This window comes from Megalobrama amblycephala, linkage group LG17, assembly GCF_018812025.1.
Source record: "Megalobrama amblycephala isolate DHTTF-2021 linkage group LG17, ASM1881202v1, whole genome shotgun sequence".
NCBI classification, from domain to species: domain Eukaryota; kingdom Metazoa; phylum Chordata; class Actinopteri; order Cypriniformes; family Xenocyprididae; genus Megalobrama; species Megalobrama amblycephala.
This window is the reverse complement of record NC_063060.1, coordinates 33,324,051-33,340,238: the sequence shown is the minus strand read 5'-3', so window position 1 is coordinate 33,340,238 and position 16,188 is coordinate 33,324,051. Positions and strand designations below refer to the sequence as shown.

General features: G+C 36.9%; 1 protein-coding gene across 2 annotated transcripts; it reads right to left on the bottom strand.

Moving 5' to 3' along the window:
* Nucleotides 1-6,298: 6,298 nt before the first annotated feature.
* On the bottom strand, nucleotides 6,299-15,797 carry mc4r (melanocortin 4 receptor). 2 transcript variants are annotated; one of them, XM_048164601.1, is made up of 3 exons: nucleotides 15,643-15,797; nucleotides 6,802-8,006; nucleotides 6,299-6,770 (listed from the first exon to the last, which is right to left on the bottom strand). In XM_048164601.1, exon 2 carries the CDS (start codon nucleotides 7,816-7,818, stop codon nucleotides 6,838-6,840), a length of 981 nt encoding a protein of 326 aa, XP_048020558.1. In that variant the 5' UTR covers nucleotides 7,819-8,006; nucleotides 15,643-15,797; the 3' UTR covers nucleotides 6,299-6,770; nucleotides 6,802-6,837. The 2 variants fall into 2 exon arrangements, with proteins under 2 accessions (XP_048020558.1, XP_048020557.1); XM_048164600.1 differs by having other exon boundaries at nucleotides 6,299-8,006.
* Between the last annotated feature and the right edge of the window lie 391 nt (nucleotides 15,798-16,188).

Sequence of the window (16,188 nt, the reverse complement as noted above, 5' to 3'; positions counted from 1 at the left end):
ACAACAAGCGTGCTCGCAAGAAGTGCTCACAATAAAAGTTATAGGCAGTGCTCAGAGTATCATAAGCTACAACAGAGACGATAAGATACACATAGTCACGCAAGTATACACAGTCACGCAATGCTGATGTTGTTAACATTAACAATTTGAGAACAATATAACAGTAATAATAATTTGCACGGTTTGGCGTGATCCGAGCTAAGCGATCATTAGATTTAATCACTAGGCCTATTGGCAGCGCGATTTATTGTTAGCCTAATGCTTTTCCCCTCAGCTGGTCAGAACAAAAGTGGCAGACATGTTACTTACTTGTTCAGATGATTTTCCAGTGAAAATTCTTATAGCCTATTGGTCATACTTTCAAGACGTAGAATCTGTGATTCTGAAGTTCAGTATCCACACCGGTGCGGTGACTGACAGCAAGCATTAGATTCATCCGCGCTGACGAGCTGTGCCGATGCACAACGCACATACAGATAACTGTTCTGCATATGAGGGTATGCACGTGACGTCACCGTCGACCGTTAGGACTGCAGTTACGCACGCTGAGTGGCAAAAGACTGAGCGGCAGCATTGGTTTTCAGCGTGAATGTCGCGAAAAACACACAAAACACATTCAAAACGGGAAAGAGCTTTGCGGCTGACTGTACAAATAGATTTGACACAAACCCTGAGGTATATATTTAAAAACTAGAGAAAGCAACAGAAAAAGAAGCAAATGGATCACTGCAAGTCACAGAAACAGCTGGACTCCAGGCAAAGAAACATGGATTTGCAGTTATCATTTTGTGTCGAATTGTTGGATTTTGAGGTAAAATCGTACCTTATATATTGTATTGTTATTATGTTGACGACTCATCAATTAAATATTTTCCATCTTATATTATGCATAATTGGGTGTTTTTAAATAAACAACACTGTCAAAAACTATACTATAAAACTATATATGTTTTAGGGCTGGACAATATGACGATATAACATTGATATAAGTGATTAAGCAGATTTAAACCTACCGATATTGTAGTTATATAAAATATTCACAGCCAGATTTGCTTTATGTATTTCCCCGGCGTCAAATCAGGCATATATAAATGTCAGGAAACACGACTCCTGGCTGCATGTCAATATCCATGGATTGGGTTTATTTGACAAGTTGTAAGAAACACTTTCGAGTCCAACCTTTAGGGTAATTCGTTAGTTTTACTCGCGTTTTCGCCGTTTCTCCTATTAATCCAGTTACGCAGCAGGTTCTTTTGCCACTCAGTCCAGCTGAGGGAGCGCATTCCGCCGGGAAAGTGACGTCTATGCCCTCTATTGCAGGTTTTAAACAAGAGATTACACTTTTAATTCAGAAACTGAACCAATCATAGAAGTCATTTTTGCTTACATTTAATTTTTAATCAACGTATATGCAGTTCTACACAGATTAATTCTACAGATAAATTAATAGTTCATCACATTCAACATAGCTCAATATCCATTTTTATTATATCAGCTCAATTACATAAGTTTATCATATGTATTTGAACTTAACAACACATATCCAATGTAACAAAACACACCTTTACTTTAGACTGGATCCTTAACTTTCTTTTCCTGTATTGACAATTCTCAGTTTTGTATGAAAACTGTATGTGTTTGAATAAGGTCCAGCTTACTTAGATGGAACATTATTCTCCAAGATTGTGACTTCAAATTAAAGCACCTTACAATAATTTAACAGAACAGTAAACACATCATTTTAATTACCAATAATTATTTACAGTCCCTTATAAGCCTTCATTATCATAGACACTCCCCCCAAAACAATGCACAAATTCACTGACAAGACTTTTGCTCAAACAATTAAGTTCTTCTAATTGCCTGTAATTAATTTGTTGAAAGCATAAAGAATGAAAAATATCTTAATAAAAAAAAAAAGAGCTAAATAAGGCAAAATTAACACACGGTCAAATTTGTTTTTTCATGATGTTTTTAGGCTCATTGCTGTATCTTCCCCTTCTTTCATTACCAAATAAATGACTATAATGATACTTCTCAAACCTTAGTCAAGTCAAAAAAAGAACCCTTTCACAAATAATTTCAGGTTTTTCTAAGGAAGGCTCATTTACAGACACACAGCCAATGGGGTGCATATGGCTAATATGTCAATGCCCATGCTCAATTAGACCAATTCGAGAGAAACCCCTTGCACATCTCCTTCCCTTTAGAGGATGAAATTGCCTCCATTTTACACTTATGCATTTCCATTTTTAAGCTCTTTTCATGCAGACCCAGATAGCATTTGAAGCTGTGAAAATCTACTGTGCACGTGGCAGGGAAGCATTTACCTTGTCACGTGTTCAGAGAAAAGGCATTTTATTCAGCAATGAAAATGTGACCTGTGACCAAAGAGATGATTGTTAAGGCACTTATGAAGCAGCAATCTGAGATACTCAATCTTGGGATTTATATTTCAGTGAGACTTTTACATGCTAATGGTTTGTGATCACTATCAGGATGAAGAAAGCCCAAAGAAGGGCTTCGTGTCATACTTAAACTGATCGTTATTATGCAGAGGTGTCCTGACAATTAATCTTCTTCTTTTTTTTGGAATTTAAAAGAGCTCAGTCTCTAAATAACTTTAATGATTTGATTAACGTAAAAAAAACAAAAAAAAAAACAGATAATGAGCACTAGACAATGCAATATCCTATTGCATTTTTTTTTTTTTTTTTTTAAATAAATCAATTTTTATTGATTGATTACACATGCTAATTTTTGGCCAGTACAAACTCAACACCAGTCTACATGAATATAAGACTGACAGGCTCTTTTCCAAATTTTCTGAGCTGAAAAGGATCACTGGACCAGGAAGATCCCCAGGGTTACAAATGAGAATTGGCTTTTAATTAGGTAGTTGTCCAAGCATGTAAAAAGGGCATGAGTATAATTCATGTATTAATGGAGGGCCTGATGGAATAAGTAATATATAATAAGTATATATAAGTATCCGCCCTGCCCCTGACTTATAAGTCATCTTACATTTCATACAGTTTATTGGAGATGAACATGAAGCATGACAATAGCCCTCTGCGTGATGTAGCCTATAGAATGCAGTTATATGCCTCTAAAATTTAAGATATCAGGGGGCAAAAATCTGCATGAGTTTTACGTCTCTGAGCAACACACAGTGTGTTTAATTTCTGAATGAATCCGTGTTTTGAGCGAATGAATCGGTTGAGCCAATGATTCAATGGCCCATTCCTGAATGAATCAGCTGTTTGAACGAATCGAACAAATGACTCGATAGCTGCGTCCCAATTCAGAGGCTGCATCCTTCGTCACAGCGGTGCGACGAAGGCCGTCCCATTGTCCCCTCTAAATGCGTCCTTTGTTTCCCATGCAATGAAGGGTACAACAGATGGGTCCTTCGTGGCCTTGCCTATCCCAGAATTCATAGCACACCGGTGACTACAGGATTTTTTGTGAGAGACTGCTGAATTACACTTTTAAATGTAAGTATTATGTTCAAATATCTAATGATACAACTGAAAAAAAAAAAAAAAAACTCTATAGGTTCAAATGTTGACTTAAAATACGATTATATAGAGTATGGGTTAGGGTTATATTATATATTATATAATCCCCCTCTCTGGAGCTCCAGCTCCCACTCTCTCGACCTGCTGTGGGCATAATGGGTGGAACTGCATCCCCCAATCACACCCTAACCCTACCCATAACATCTCTCAACCCATTAAACAGGTTAAGCTCTCCACCCTTGAGCTCCAGAGAGGGGAAGCTGGAGGTCATTTGGCTCTGCAGCAAGCACCACTTGCCTTCGTGGTCTTCGAAGGCGTGGTCTGTGATGTCTGCTTTCTTAAGGCCAGAACACACCAAGCCGACGCCAACAAACTAGTGGCAATGAAAGCAGACTGCGGGGTTGGCTCACATCGGCAGCGTCTGTGTCCAAAGTTGGCCTGACACGCCAAACCAACGCTAAACAGCCAACGGCCAAGCAGCACGTCAGTTCTGCGCCAGCGTGAGATGAAATGCCTTTTCCGAAACAGCAGGCGGCAGTAGCTGAGTAGCCAATCAGAATGATCAGATGGCCTGACGGACCGACGAGCTCCAACGCCGATTCAACATTTCGAATCGGCCAAAAAAAGGCAGACGAGGACCAACTTCAGCCGACGGTGCAGAACACACTGAGAAAACTTAGTCGGCCGACGACGAAAAACTGCCCGACGGCCAACCGTCGGCTTGGTGTGTTCCTGCCTTTAAGGCCAGAACACACCAAGCCGACGCCGGCGAACAAGTGGCAATGAAAGCAGACTGCGGGGTTGGCTCACGTCGGCAGCGTCTGTGTCCAAAGTTGGCCTGACACGCCAAACCAATGCTAAACAGCCGACGACCAAGTAGCACGTCTGTTCTGCGCCTGCGCAAGATGAAATGCCTTTCCGTACCAGCAGGTGGCAGTAGCTGAACAGCCAATCAGAATGATCAGATGGCCCGAGGGACCGACGAGCTCCGACGCAGAGTCAACATTTGAATTGAAAAAACAAACTAAAAAAAATGTCGAGGACCAACTTCAGCCGACGGTGCGGAACACACTGAGAATACTTAGTCGGCCAACGAACAAAAACTGCCCGACGGCTGACCGTCGGCTTGGTGTGTTCCTGCCTTTAGAAGGATGCAGTCTCTGAATTGGGATGCAGCTATGACTTACTCATTTAACATTTACTGCCACCTACTGGCAGTTTTAGTTTCTTATTTATAGTATCATTTCATTAAAAAAATAAAATGTCATAGAAAAAAAAATTAAAGGTATAGTTCACTCAAAAATGAAAATGTTGTTATCATTTACTCACCCTCATGGCTATGGAAGAGGATTAGGGCCAAGCAATAAATAAAAAATAAAACCATCTCGAGATTAAAGTTGTTAAATTTTGAGAAAAAAGTCAAGATAAAATGTTGAGAATAAAGTCATTAAATTACGAGAATAAAGTCATTAAATTACGAGAAAAAAGTTGTTAAATTACAAGAACAAATTCGTTAAATTACGAGAATAAATTTGTTAATTTAATGACTTTATTCTCTTATTATCTCGACTTTTTTCTCGAAATTTAACGACATTTTTCTCATAATTTAACGAATTTGTTCTCGTAATTTAACGACTTTTTTCTCTTAATTTAATGACTTTATTCTCAACATTTTATCTCGACTTTTTTCTCGAAATTTAACGAGTTTTTTCTCGAAATTTAACAACTTTAATCTCGAGATGGTTTTATTTTTTTATTATTGCTTGGCCCTAATCCTCTTCCGTACATGGCCACTGAAGCGTAAAGGTTTATTTGTAACAAATTATATGTTGAATAAAATAAAAAAAAAAATTTTTCTAAAGCTATGTTTCGTAATGTCTATTTGATGCTTTTCTCATTTAACACAATAATGGCTTTTAATGATCTTTTGGGGGTACTTTTTCAGCCAGATTTTGATGTGCGATTAATTTGGAATTTATTAATTGCCACATGTAATTAATTACATTCAAATGTTTAATCGCTTGACAGCTCGATAGATAGATAGATAGAGTGATTGATTGATTGATTGATTGATTGATTTTTTTTATGACACAGCTCAGGATAATCGCTAGTGAAGTGGTGGTGTCATCAGCTTTTGGTGCCATCAGCAAATTGGTGTTGTCATGTCATTTTCAATGTGGCTCCAGAGAAATTTGACATGTACAGCTTAGGTGATCGGCTCAAAACCACTTTTAAGTTAGAAAGAGTGCCCATTATCAAAGATGGCAGAATTGAAATTGTATATTTCCAGAGGACAGCACCAGCTGAGCCATTATTATTGCTAACAGGAATGCCAACTGATAGCTTTCTCCAGGTACTATAGACCTCAGCTTGCTGAGAGAAATAATCACAATATTTTCTTTAGTACATTCAGTTGAGTTGGTTTGATTTAAAGGTCAAGTAATATCATTGGATGAGAGGGAAATCATGGATATAAATGAGAGCTTAGTAAATGTGCAAACTGACAGAAATCCCTTCTTATGTAGTTGCGAGAGATGAGAGTCCATGCAGCACAATATAGGGTAACCTTCAAAATGGACTAACAAAGTAGGCAATCGTCTACTAGATGAGCTATCTTTTGAGCTCCATGACACTGAAGCTGGGAAGGAAGAAAATGGAACAAAATCTGAAGTAAACCAAGACAATATGTAAAAGTAGAGCAAAATGTCCAATGGCAGAATTTTAACAATGCCTCAAAAAAAAAAAAAAAAAAAAAATCTATGAGGTATAATTTCTCATTTTGATGTTTTTTTTATTGCATCAGATGGCATTGCAAAAAAATAAATCTTAACTTACAAAATATAAAAAATACATGCAGTCTGAAACACAATTATCAAGCTGCAACGGTCCTCAGGCAGTACCAACCTGCTAACAGAACATAATCTCAGTTGCCAAATATTGTGCATATGCTTGAGTCACTGAATTACAACACATTTTCTGTCATATAATGCTTTAAATATTGGCACTTTTTATGTCTTATTCAGCAGATAAAATAAATGAATCTGGTATATATGAGAAAACACCAAAACAGTAGGTCAATGAAGAAAAAAAGATTTGAACCAAATCCTTGAGTCATTAAAATTAGCTTATCACAATGAGGTTTTTATGGTCAGCACGGCCATAGTATCACATTTCTCTGGGCATTAAATAAATGTGCACAGCTATGCAGTGTAATCAGATCTCCTACTGTGCATTCTAAGCATCAGCAATTTGTTGTCTTGTGCTATCTTGCAAGCCAACATCTCACAATCAGTATTTTAACGTCAAACAGAAAACCTTATACACATAGAGAGGTCAGTCCATACCAGCAGCAGCAGATCTCCTTGAAGGTCTTCCTCATCTCTTGGCTCCTGAAGGCATAGATGAGAGGGTCTATGACTGAGTTGCACATAATGAGTATCAGATACATGTTGAAGTGAGACATAAAGCAGATGCAGTAGGGGTTCCGGGGGCAGGAGATCATGAGGATGAGGTGCAAGAAAAAGGGAGCCCAGCACACTACGAATACCCCCAGCAGGATAGTGATGGTGATGGCCCCCTTCATATTTGCTGCCTGCCAGATAGGGCCATTGCCAGGGAGGGCAGCAATGCGCTTCATGTGCAGCCGGGCCAGAAGAAACATGTGGACGTAGAGCGAGGCCATGAGAGCCAACATGGTGAAGAACATGCTGATAAGGCAGATGAGAACGGTGGTGCTCTCCGAGTACACAATAAAGAGCACACCAGAGACCGTGCAGAAGGTCCAGATGCAGGTTATGATGGTCCCCGCCCTCCGCTGGGTCATGATGTTGTGGTAGCGCAAGGCGTAGAATATTGTGATGTACCGGTCCACCGCGATGGCCAACAAACTCCAAATGGAGGCTAAAAGCGAGCTGCAGATCATCGAGTCAAAAACGTTATCCATGTTCTTGATGATGCTCTCGCGGTTGGTCAGGTTGCCCCCTGTGATGAGCGCCATCACGACTGTTTCTGAAGCATTGGAGACACTGACCAACAAGTCTGCTACGGCTAAACTGCAGATAAAGAAATACATGGGAGAATGAAGGTTCTTGTTCTTGACAATAGCAGCAATCACCAGAATGTTCTCAAGGAGACTGACGAGCCCGAGCGTGAGGAAGACCTCTGTGGAGATGAGCAGCTGCTCATAGCATCCAGAGGCTGATCCTCTCTCACCCTGATCAGGCTTTCCCACTGGCAGAGCTCCCTGGCTGTGATTCCGGTACGAATGATGCAGTCCATGATGATGTGAGGTGTTCATTTCCTTCAATATTTGTGGTCAGTGGTTTGATCTGTATCTAATTCAGTCTAATGATTGTATTAGGTTCACATTGAACATCCTCTGGCATGTAGATCAAAGAAAGCAGATACTGTATCCGTCACCTCACCTCTGTGATAACTCTTCCTTCAAAGCAGCAAAAACATCCAACAATGGGCTGCAAGAGCCTCCTACATAAGAACACAAGAAAAATACAAGGTAAAAACATGCAGACAGAGAATTAGAGGAGATGAGAAGACGACAACTGACCGAATCTATAAACACTGACTCTTCTGAAGTGCAAACAGCAACATGCAGTATTCAGAATGAGGCATTCAGTCTCCAGAGTGCTTCTAGCACTTGGCAGGCAGGCGAGTGAGATACTCTTGCCCCCACAGCCACAGTCTGGCATGCTGAATGTAGGCCCCTCCCCCAGCTTTCTCCACCAATCAGAGCGTGTTCTGAGGGGTGATGTAAGCTAATATCAGAAGGAGGGCAGTGTATGAATGGGGTTGCCTCTGTCTAACAGATGAAATACACTAAAGAGATTGTTTTCATAGAGCATTTTGGTGGTAAGTCATTTAAATAATCAAGCATTTATGTTTAAACAATGGGCAAAAGTCCAGCTGTTCCGATTCTTAGCATATTCAGACCAACAGCACGATTGCCAGTCTGATATTGTTGAAATACAGCAGTTCAATAAACAAGAAGTTAAGGTTTTAATTGACAGTTAGTTTGTCCATTTTGCTCAACCAATGAAAATAGTTACGAACAAGCAGAAATAACCGTTGCTCATCTCAGAGTCTCACAGTGGTATTTCCTTACTGAATGAATCACTGGTTGTATTAACAATGCAATGAGTCACTTATAAAGGCAATCATTTGTTTAGTTTCTAAATCAGTGTTTTGAATGAATTTGTTACATTAATGATTTAATGATTTACTTATAAAGAAGGTCACTTGTTTAATTTCTGAATGATTCAGTGTTTTGAATGAATTGGTTAGGCTATATGAATGATTTATTGATTCACTCAAAGTCACTTGTTTTGATTCTGAATGAATTAATGTTGTTGACCAAATTGAAGGAGTGGCTGGTTCGCAGTGCTGTCCGGACTGAATACACGCTGTTCGACCAATCACATTCAAGGACTGGAACTAACTGTTGTATAAAATACAGTATTTCCTGTTGTTTTATTTACAGGTTTGATCAGCATCTAACAAATCACCTCATTTGCATTTTACAGATGCTTAATGAGGCTCATGAATCACAGCTGAATCCTCTTTCTTTAGCCTATTGATCATACAGTATTATGTCCAAATGTTGAAAATCAATTACAGTCAGAAGAGCCTGATGAAAGAGACTGATCCCTTCTGTGATCACCACATGGGAATAGGCACTATGAATACTGCACAAACAACAGCTAATCCTTCTTTAGTGAAGAGGTAATACAAATAGATTTTCATTGAGAAACAAAAAGGAGAAACTGGAATAGAATAAACTGAATAGGATTTGTAAAGCTGGTAAGCAAAGCAATATTTCTGAGATAACAGTTCATGACATTACAGTACCAGAACCAATAACAAAATAATCTGTATAGCCTATTGCCTAAGTAATGATCCTAAACTGAATAATATATCCACACTTTTATTTTGATTGAGCCTTTTAATATAAAATTTTTTTTTTATGGTCAGTCAAAACACAATAAAGCTAAATAATACTTTTTCTTTCAATGTCCTTTATGTAGTTAATTATCAGTGCATGATTAAGCTCTGATTTCATCACAGAACGGAGTAGTGAAATGATAACGGCACATTTTTACTTGCAAAATGTAAAATCAAATTAATTCAGAATCTGCCTCTTTTCTCTGGGTCAAGAGTGTCTCATCTATATCACAGGGACAAGTAGCCACCAGTATGCCTCAAAGCAATTTCCACATGACACTGGTCAAGTCATAGTCAAACAATGCTTAAAATTGTTGATTGGCTCTAGTTTTCAAGATGCTAGGGTCGCTATGTACATCCCTTGTCTTGGGAATGGCACAGGATAAGTGAATAATAAAGGGAAGGGATCTCAACTTCTGCACAATATACATACTACACAATAAACTTAAATGTAAAAACTTATTTGAAACAGTAGCCAATCAGTTGTTTTAATTGTTATATTTAAATTCAGCACACCAAAATACATAATAAATAGCACATTTTATTTCTGAAGCAGATGACTTCTAAAGAAATTATAGACCAGTGTAATCCTTATACCATGTTAATTTTTAGATAAACTGCTAATGCAAAAAAAAAAAAAAAAAAAAAAAAACAACTATAAACAACAAAAATTATTACAATTCCAATGATGGCTTTTCAAGAAAACTACATTTCACAAATGTTATATAATATACAAGCCCAAACATAAAAGTTATGAAGCCTTTGAGCAAGCTAGAAGGCTGAACACTGGATATGTTCTTATCAGAGCAACCCTCTTACACTCTTTATAGTTTCATGAACTAAATCATTTCATACCTTCATGTAACTAAAATCTGAAGTAGCACGCAGTAAACAAAAAGGTTGAAACTTCTGTATGTTCATCTCACTTGTCCTCTAATCATAACCCTGGGTATTGCTACTCCTCACTGACTTACAGCATAATACATGAAAATGCGAAAAAGGCATTACTATATATTTAATTGCTATTAAATATACAGTATTATATTTCTGTCACATAATGTGGCTGTAGAGATCACATGACAATGGAGAATTTAACAAAAACAGTCTTTAATCAAAAATCAAATAAAAGAACACACAGGAGATATATTATATTATATTATACCCTTCTTTTTTTGTTTGTTTTTTTGTTATAAAAAGTGGCTACCACATTTAAGTGATGAGTTTGGCTACACCTTCTTGCAGATTATATTCAGAAAGCCTTGAGAGTTTTAATATCCACAGCTCCATGTGTGCAGTATGTCCTGTCCTTGAACTAACCGGCACATAGAATGTTTTGTTTAAAAGGAATAAAAAGCCATGATTTTCCCTAGTGTACAGAAACTAAGCTGCAGTAGATGAATGATCTATTGCAATTAATTACTTGTGAATGTAAGAAATATTTCACATTCTTTTATAAAATCAGCTACAACAAAATAGCTTTCTGTGGAGGCATTGACACTGCTGCAGACATTTTTATTTCATTTCAGTTAGACACTGGGCAGCATGTTACCTGCAGACTCATAACCATCACAGTGTGGTCACGAGCATGGATGGTAGATTGAAATGACCTTTGGCATTACAGAGCCATGTCTTCATGTCTTCATTATTTGTTATTACAATTATTAATTAAAAATCAAAATCAATGCTTAAAAGACATTGTCATTAAAAAAAAGACTAGGAGTGGATTTTGTTAACATTAAAATGAACATATTCTCAGCAACCTGTCTGCAAACTATTGCAAATGACTCTCAAAACTTAACAGCATATTTTTTAATATTTTAAAATCAATCATTATTGGTAGGAAATGAATTATCCTATCTTACCAGCTATTTTATAGAAGATAGGGTGTTTTAGAGTAAGTGAATGAACAATGAGCCCAATGAAAGTGTCTTTATTAGTAGACCATTAACTGGTAGTAGATTAACAGTTATGAACCAGGATAATCAATTCATTCAGTATCATTAGGCAGAAACTCAGTTGAAGGGAGGGCAGAAGCTATAAACATCATTACAGTATTGATGCTGAAGTCAGGAAGTAGTTAGGTAAAGAGGTACAAAGATTTGTTCATTGCATGACAAATGAACGACAAAAAGAGGTCAACTAATTATTTTGTTTTTCTCATAATATATCTTTGCCTGCATTGAATTCGAAAAGTATTCAGACCCCCTTAAATTTTTCACTCTTTGTTATATTGCAGCCATTTGCTAAAATCATTTAAGTTCATTCTTTTCCTCATTAATGTACACACAGCACCCCATATTGACAGAAAAACACAGAATTGTTGACATTTTTGGAGATTTATTAAAAAAGAAAAACCAAAATATCACATGGTCCTAAGTATTCAGACCCTTTGCTGTGACACTCATATATTTAACTCGGGTGCTGTCCATTTCTTCTGATCATCCTTGAGATGGTTCTACACCTTCATTTGAGTCCAGCTGTGTTTGATTATACTGATTGGACTTGATTAGGAAAGCCACACACCTGTCTATATAAGACCTTACAGCTCACAGTGCATGTCAGAGCAAATGAGAATCATGAGGTCAAAGGAACTGCCTGAAGAGCTCAGAGACAGAATTGTGGCAAGGCACAGATCTGGCCAAGGTTACAAAAAAAATTCTGCTGCACTTAAGGTTCCTAAGAGCACAGTGGCCTCCATAATCCTTAAATGGAAGACGTTTGGGACTAAACGGACTTAAATAGAAGACTGACTAGAAAAAAAGTATTCCAGAGAGCTGTGTAATAAATATATCAAATAATCTGCCAAATATAAAATAAATATTATAAGTCTACCAAAGTTCAGGTCTTGGTGCCTTTACTATGAGCTGAAATGATGTGCAGTGCTGGGCTACACTGGTCTAAAAAAAATGTAGTCATCCACATGACTTTTCACTGATTGAGACATAAATTAATCTGTGACTGTGTTCTTAACGACTTTAATGAGGTAATTAATAGGGCTGCCAAAATAACTCGTTAATTTCGATTAATTAATCTGAGAAAAAATAATGCGTAAAAAAAAAAACGCAGATTAATCCATTCCGTATTGACCTTTGAACCTGGAGCCATTCTAGCCACCATTCAACTGTAAAATGAAGGAGGGAGATGACTGCTGCGCTGACGGACAGAACGAGCACAGCTCCTCCCTCGTGCACGCGAGCTCTCTCAGTCTTCAAAGTAAGCACCGTCTTTAACTCTCTCTACCTCACACATAATAATCTAAATCAACTGACACGATGCTAAAAGTTCGTAAGACCGAATCCATGTTTCACGAGGCGCATTCGGAGAATGTTTTTCCTGAATAACTGCTGGGTGTGAATAGTGCTCAATAGAACGTCACCTCATCTTCTCTAACAGGCGCCCTGCACGTGCAGCTGACATAAATCACACTTTCAGTAACAAAAAGAAAATCCTATCCAGTGGTGAAGTGTTTTCTGTGTTGACAAATCTTTTGCGATGTCCTAATGACAGTCGCGATTCGCACGCAACGCGTCAACGTCCGCTAATGTCCAATTCGTGACCTAATGACTCATTTGAACAGATTCATTTTAATGAATCATGACAACAACTGATCTGTCCACACGGTCTATAATGAATCATTTACTCGAACAACTCTGAAATGAGAACATAAGTGTGCTTACCCCATTTAGCAAGAGTGGTTAGTAAAATTAGCCTTAATAATCCACAATATTTTCAGGTTATTTAAATGACAATGTGTAGTAAATTAGGCCTACCTATAAAATCAGTTAGTTTAGACTGGAGTGAGGTGAAACCAGAACAAAGCAAGTTGTTGTTAACTAGGTGCATTCAATTGTATATGGTAGAAAATTATATTATTAGTTAATACAACTTCTAAATGCTACTTTTTAATACTTTTCAGGTTTAGCAAAAAAGCATCTCTTACAAAGCTATAAAATCACTTTTTTTTCTTTTTTTGCAAAGAGGGCAAGAAAGAATTGCAGTGAAAGTGACAGGTACTTTATTGTCAGTATCGGGCTCGCAGATCACGTGGGTAGCGCACTTTTTACGGTTTGTGTGGATGACCATGTCTGTCACCACCGAAGACCATTTTTGACCCAGGAAAAACCCTGCATTGATTCATTTGAATTGAAATATTTAATACTGTCACAGCAAAAATTATGTATGCAATTAATTTAGATTAATTAATCACAGAGTATGTAATTAATTAGATTAAAATTTTTAATCGATTGACAGCCCTAGTAATTAACTATTCATCCAATAACAATTGTGAATGATGTAACTGAATCAGAAATGTCTGTGGCTATTGACTAGAAATAATTATCTAACTCTTTAACTCTAGCTTCATGCATTCTTCATTTATCAAAACTTGAATCTGGGCAAGTTTCATAAAAAAAGCAACATTCTGAACAAAAAGCTGAAAAAGTCACAATTTTGTCAAAGACTACGGCCGGGTCAGTTTCAGAATAATTTCAAATTCAGATTCAAAACGTGAAACACAGGGGAAGTTGTGTCATAAATGATGGAAAATTCCGTCAGTGGAGTGGAAAGAGTTAATATGATACTTTATTATTCATCTCAGAGAGATGAGACATTTATTTGCAGTCCTTCATAATGCTGATGAATGGAAAGGGGTCGTCAAAAAGGACATCATTCCTCAGTGCATTGTCTGTGCAAATTGTGGTGCTTGCAGAGTAACATCATTGTTTCACAATGTAGGTAAAAAGGAACATTGAATAATGCACCAACACAAGTCTCTCTCCCTCTACCCATCTGATATTATCTGGTTGGTCAGCAGCCTACTTACTGTAGGACTGAGCCATCAGTCCAAAACCCTCCTGCAACACATTATGTTTGAAATAGCTGTAGAAACTTTGAATAAATTTAGCTTTGTTTAGGAACCAGAACAAAAAAAAATATATATATATCTTTTAAAATTTTCAAATAAAAAAAATTGCACTGGAGACAATGAAGAAAAGACCTCATGAATATGTGAAAAACACATGAAACCTCAAAGTACATGAAACATTATTGCGAGGAGTGAGGCTAGGTTCCCATTAGTTATGGTTGGTATAGTTTCAGATTCACTTGAATGCACAGCACTTGGTTGGTTTGTTGGTTGGTTTCCCCAAATAGGCTACCTTGTATTGGTCAGAAAAGTCAGTCCATGTTTTTACCTGTTTTACTGCATATACATTGATCGGTTCCAAACTAGAACTGCCTTTCATTGCTCATTAGTTATATATAAGCAAACTTGAAACACTACCTGAAACCTGTGAACTAACACATTTATATAAGCAGTCTAATATTATAATTCTTAAAAAATTACATCTATATATTAGGGCTGTGTATCACCAACAATGTCACGATACGATACGCATCACGATACTAAAGCCACGATACGATACGTATCACGATATGGTTCAATTTAGAATTTAAATTTATTTTGAGCAGAGTTTAGTAACAGTAATATGTGTTTATTGAATAACCAGTGTTATAACAGTCATGATAACTGAAAAACTATTTTGTTTTTGTCATTAAAAAAACCAATGATTTAAATTAAATATAAAAAAATTGTCACAAAAAAGCTTCTTTTAAAGTCACTCCCTCAGTAACTGAATTGACAATTATAGTGACACTGAAGCATATCAACAAAGCTCAATGACTAATTTCACTTGCAACAGTAAGTTGACTGTAAGAAAACTAAGTTGGTTAATTATATCGGCTATAATATTATAATAATGTCTATACTGCCTGTTTTTTTTTCCATCTGTAAAAATGATTTTTTTGGATATCAACTCAAAATATGTTCTGAACAACATACGTTTTTATTAACGTGGTCTACAAAATATGGGCTACATGAGTTTACAATACACACTTAACAATAAGGTTCATTTATTAAACATCAGATAATGTATTAACATGAACTAACCATGAGCAATACATACTGTATTAGTTCATCTTTGTTAATGTTAGTTATTAAAAAATACAGTTGTTGATTGTTTGTTCATGCTAGTTTACAGTGCATTAACTAAGTTAACAAGATTTAAATGATGTGATGTGACCGCAAAGGGCACTTTCACTTTCACGATCAAAGTGCATGCCACTGATAAGCATTGTAAATGCAGTATTACAGTATAGCTACACATACCAATTAAATGCGCAGGTCTCCTCTCGTGCGTCCTCCCCACTGGACGAGGCCAATATCACTTTCGTTTCGCTTTCAGATATCTCTATTATATATGTCATCACTGCTTTTACCTTTCTAGATGTAATTACCGAAATCAAAACAGTCCATAAACTATATCCTCATGAAAACTTAAGTCAAGCCAGCTCGCGCGTCAACCTGAGAGATCGGCCTCCAATTTTCTCGGTTTCTGAATGGACGGTTTGGCTTGATTGACAAACGCTAACGTTCGGGCATGTTATATATAGCAAACGTTGAAACACTACCTGAAACCTGTGAACTAACACATTTATATAAGCAGTCTAATATTATAATTCTTAAAAAATTACATATATATATATATATATATATATATATATATATATAAATCATATTACTGTATGACATTACTGATTATTTCCTAACTGAATTTGAATTAGCATTTATAGCTGAAATGGGGCAAGATTCCCTCTGGAGGAATAATGGTTGCGGTGAAGGAAAAAAAAAAAATATATATATATATATATATAT

Excerpts from the sequence above, each read along its gene's own strand:
- mc4r (XM_048164600.1), bottom strand. The coding sequence starts at position 7,818 with ATGAACACCTCACATCATCATGGACTGCATCATTCGTACCGGAATCAC.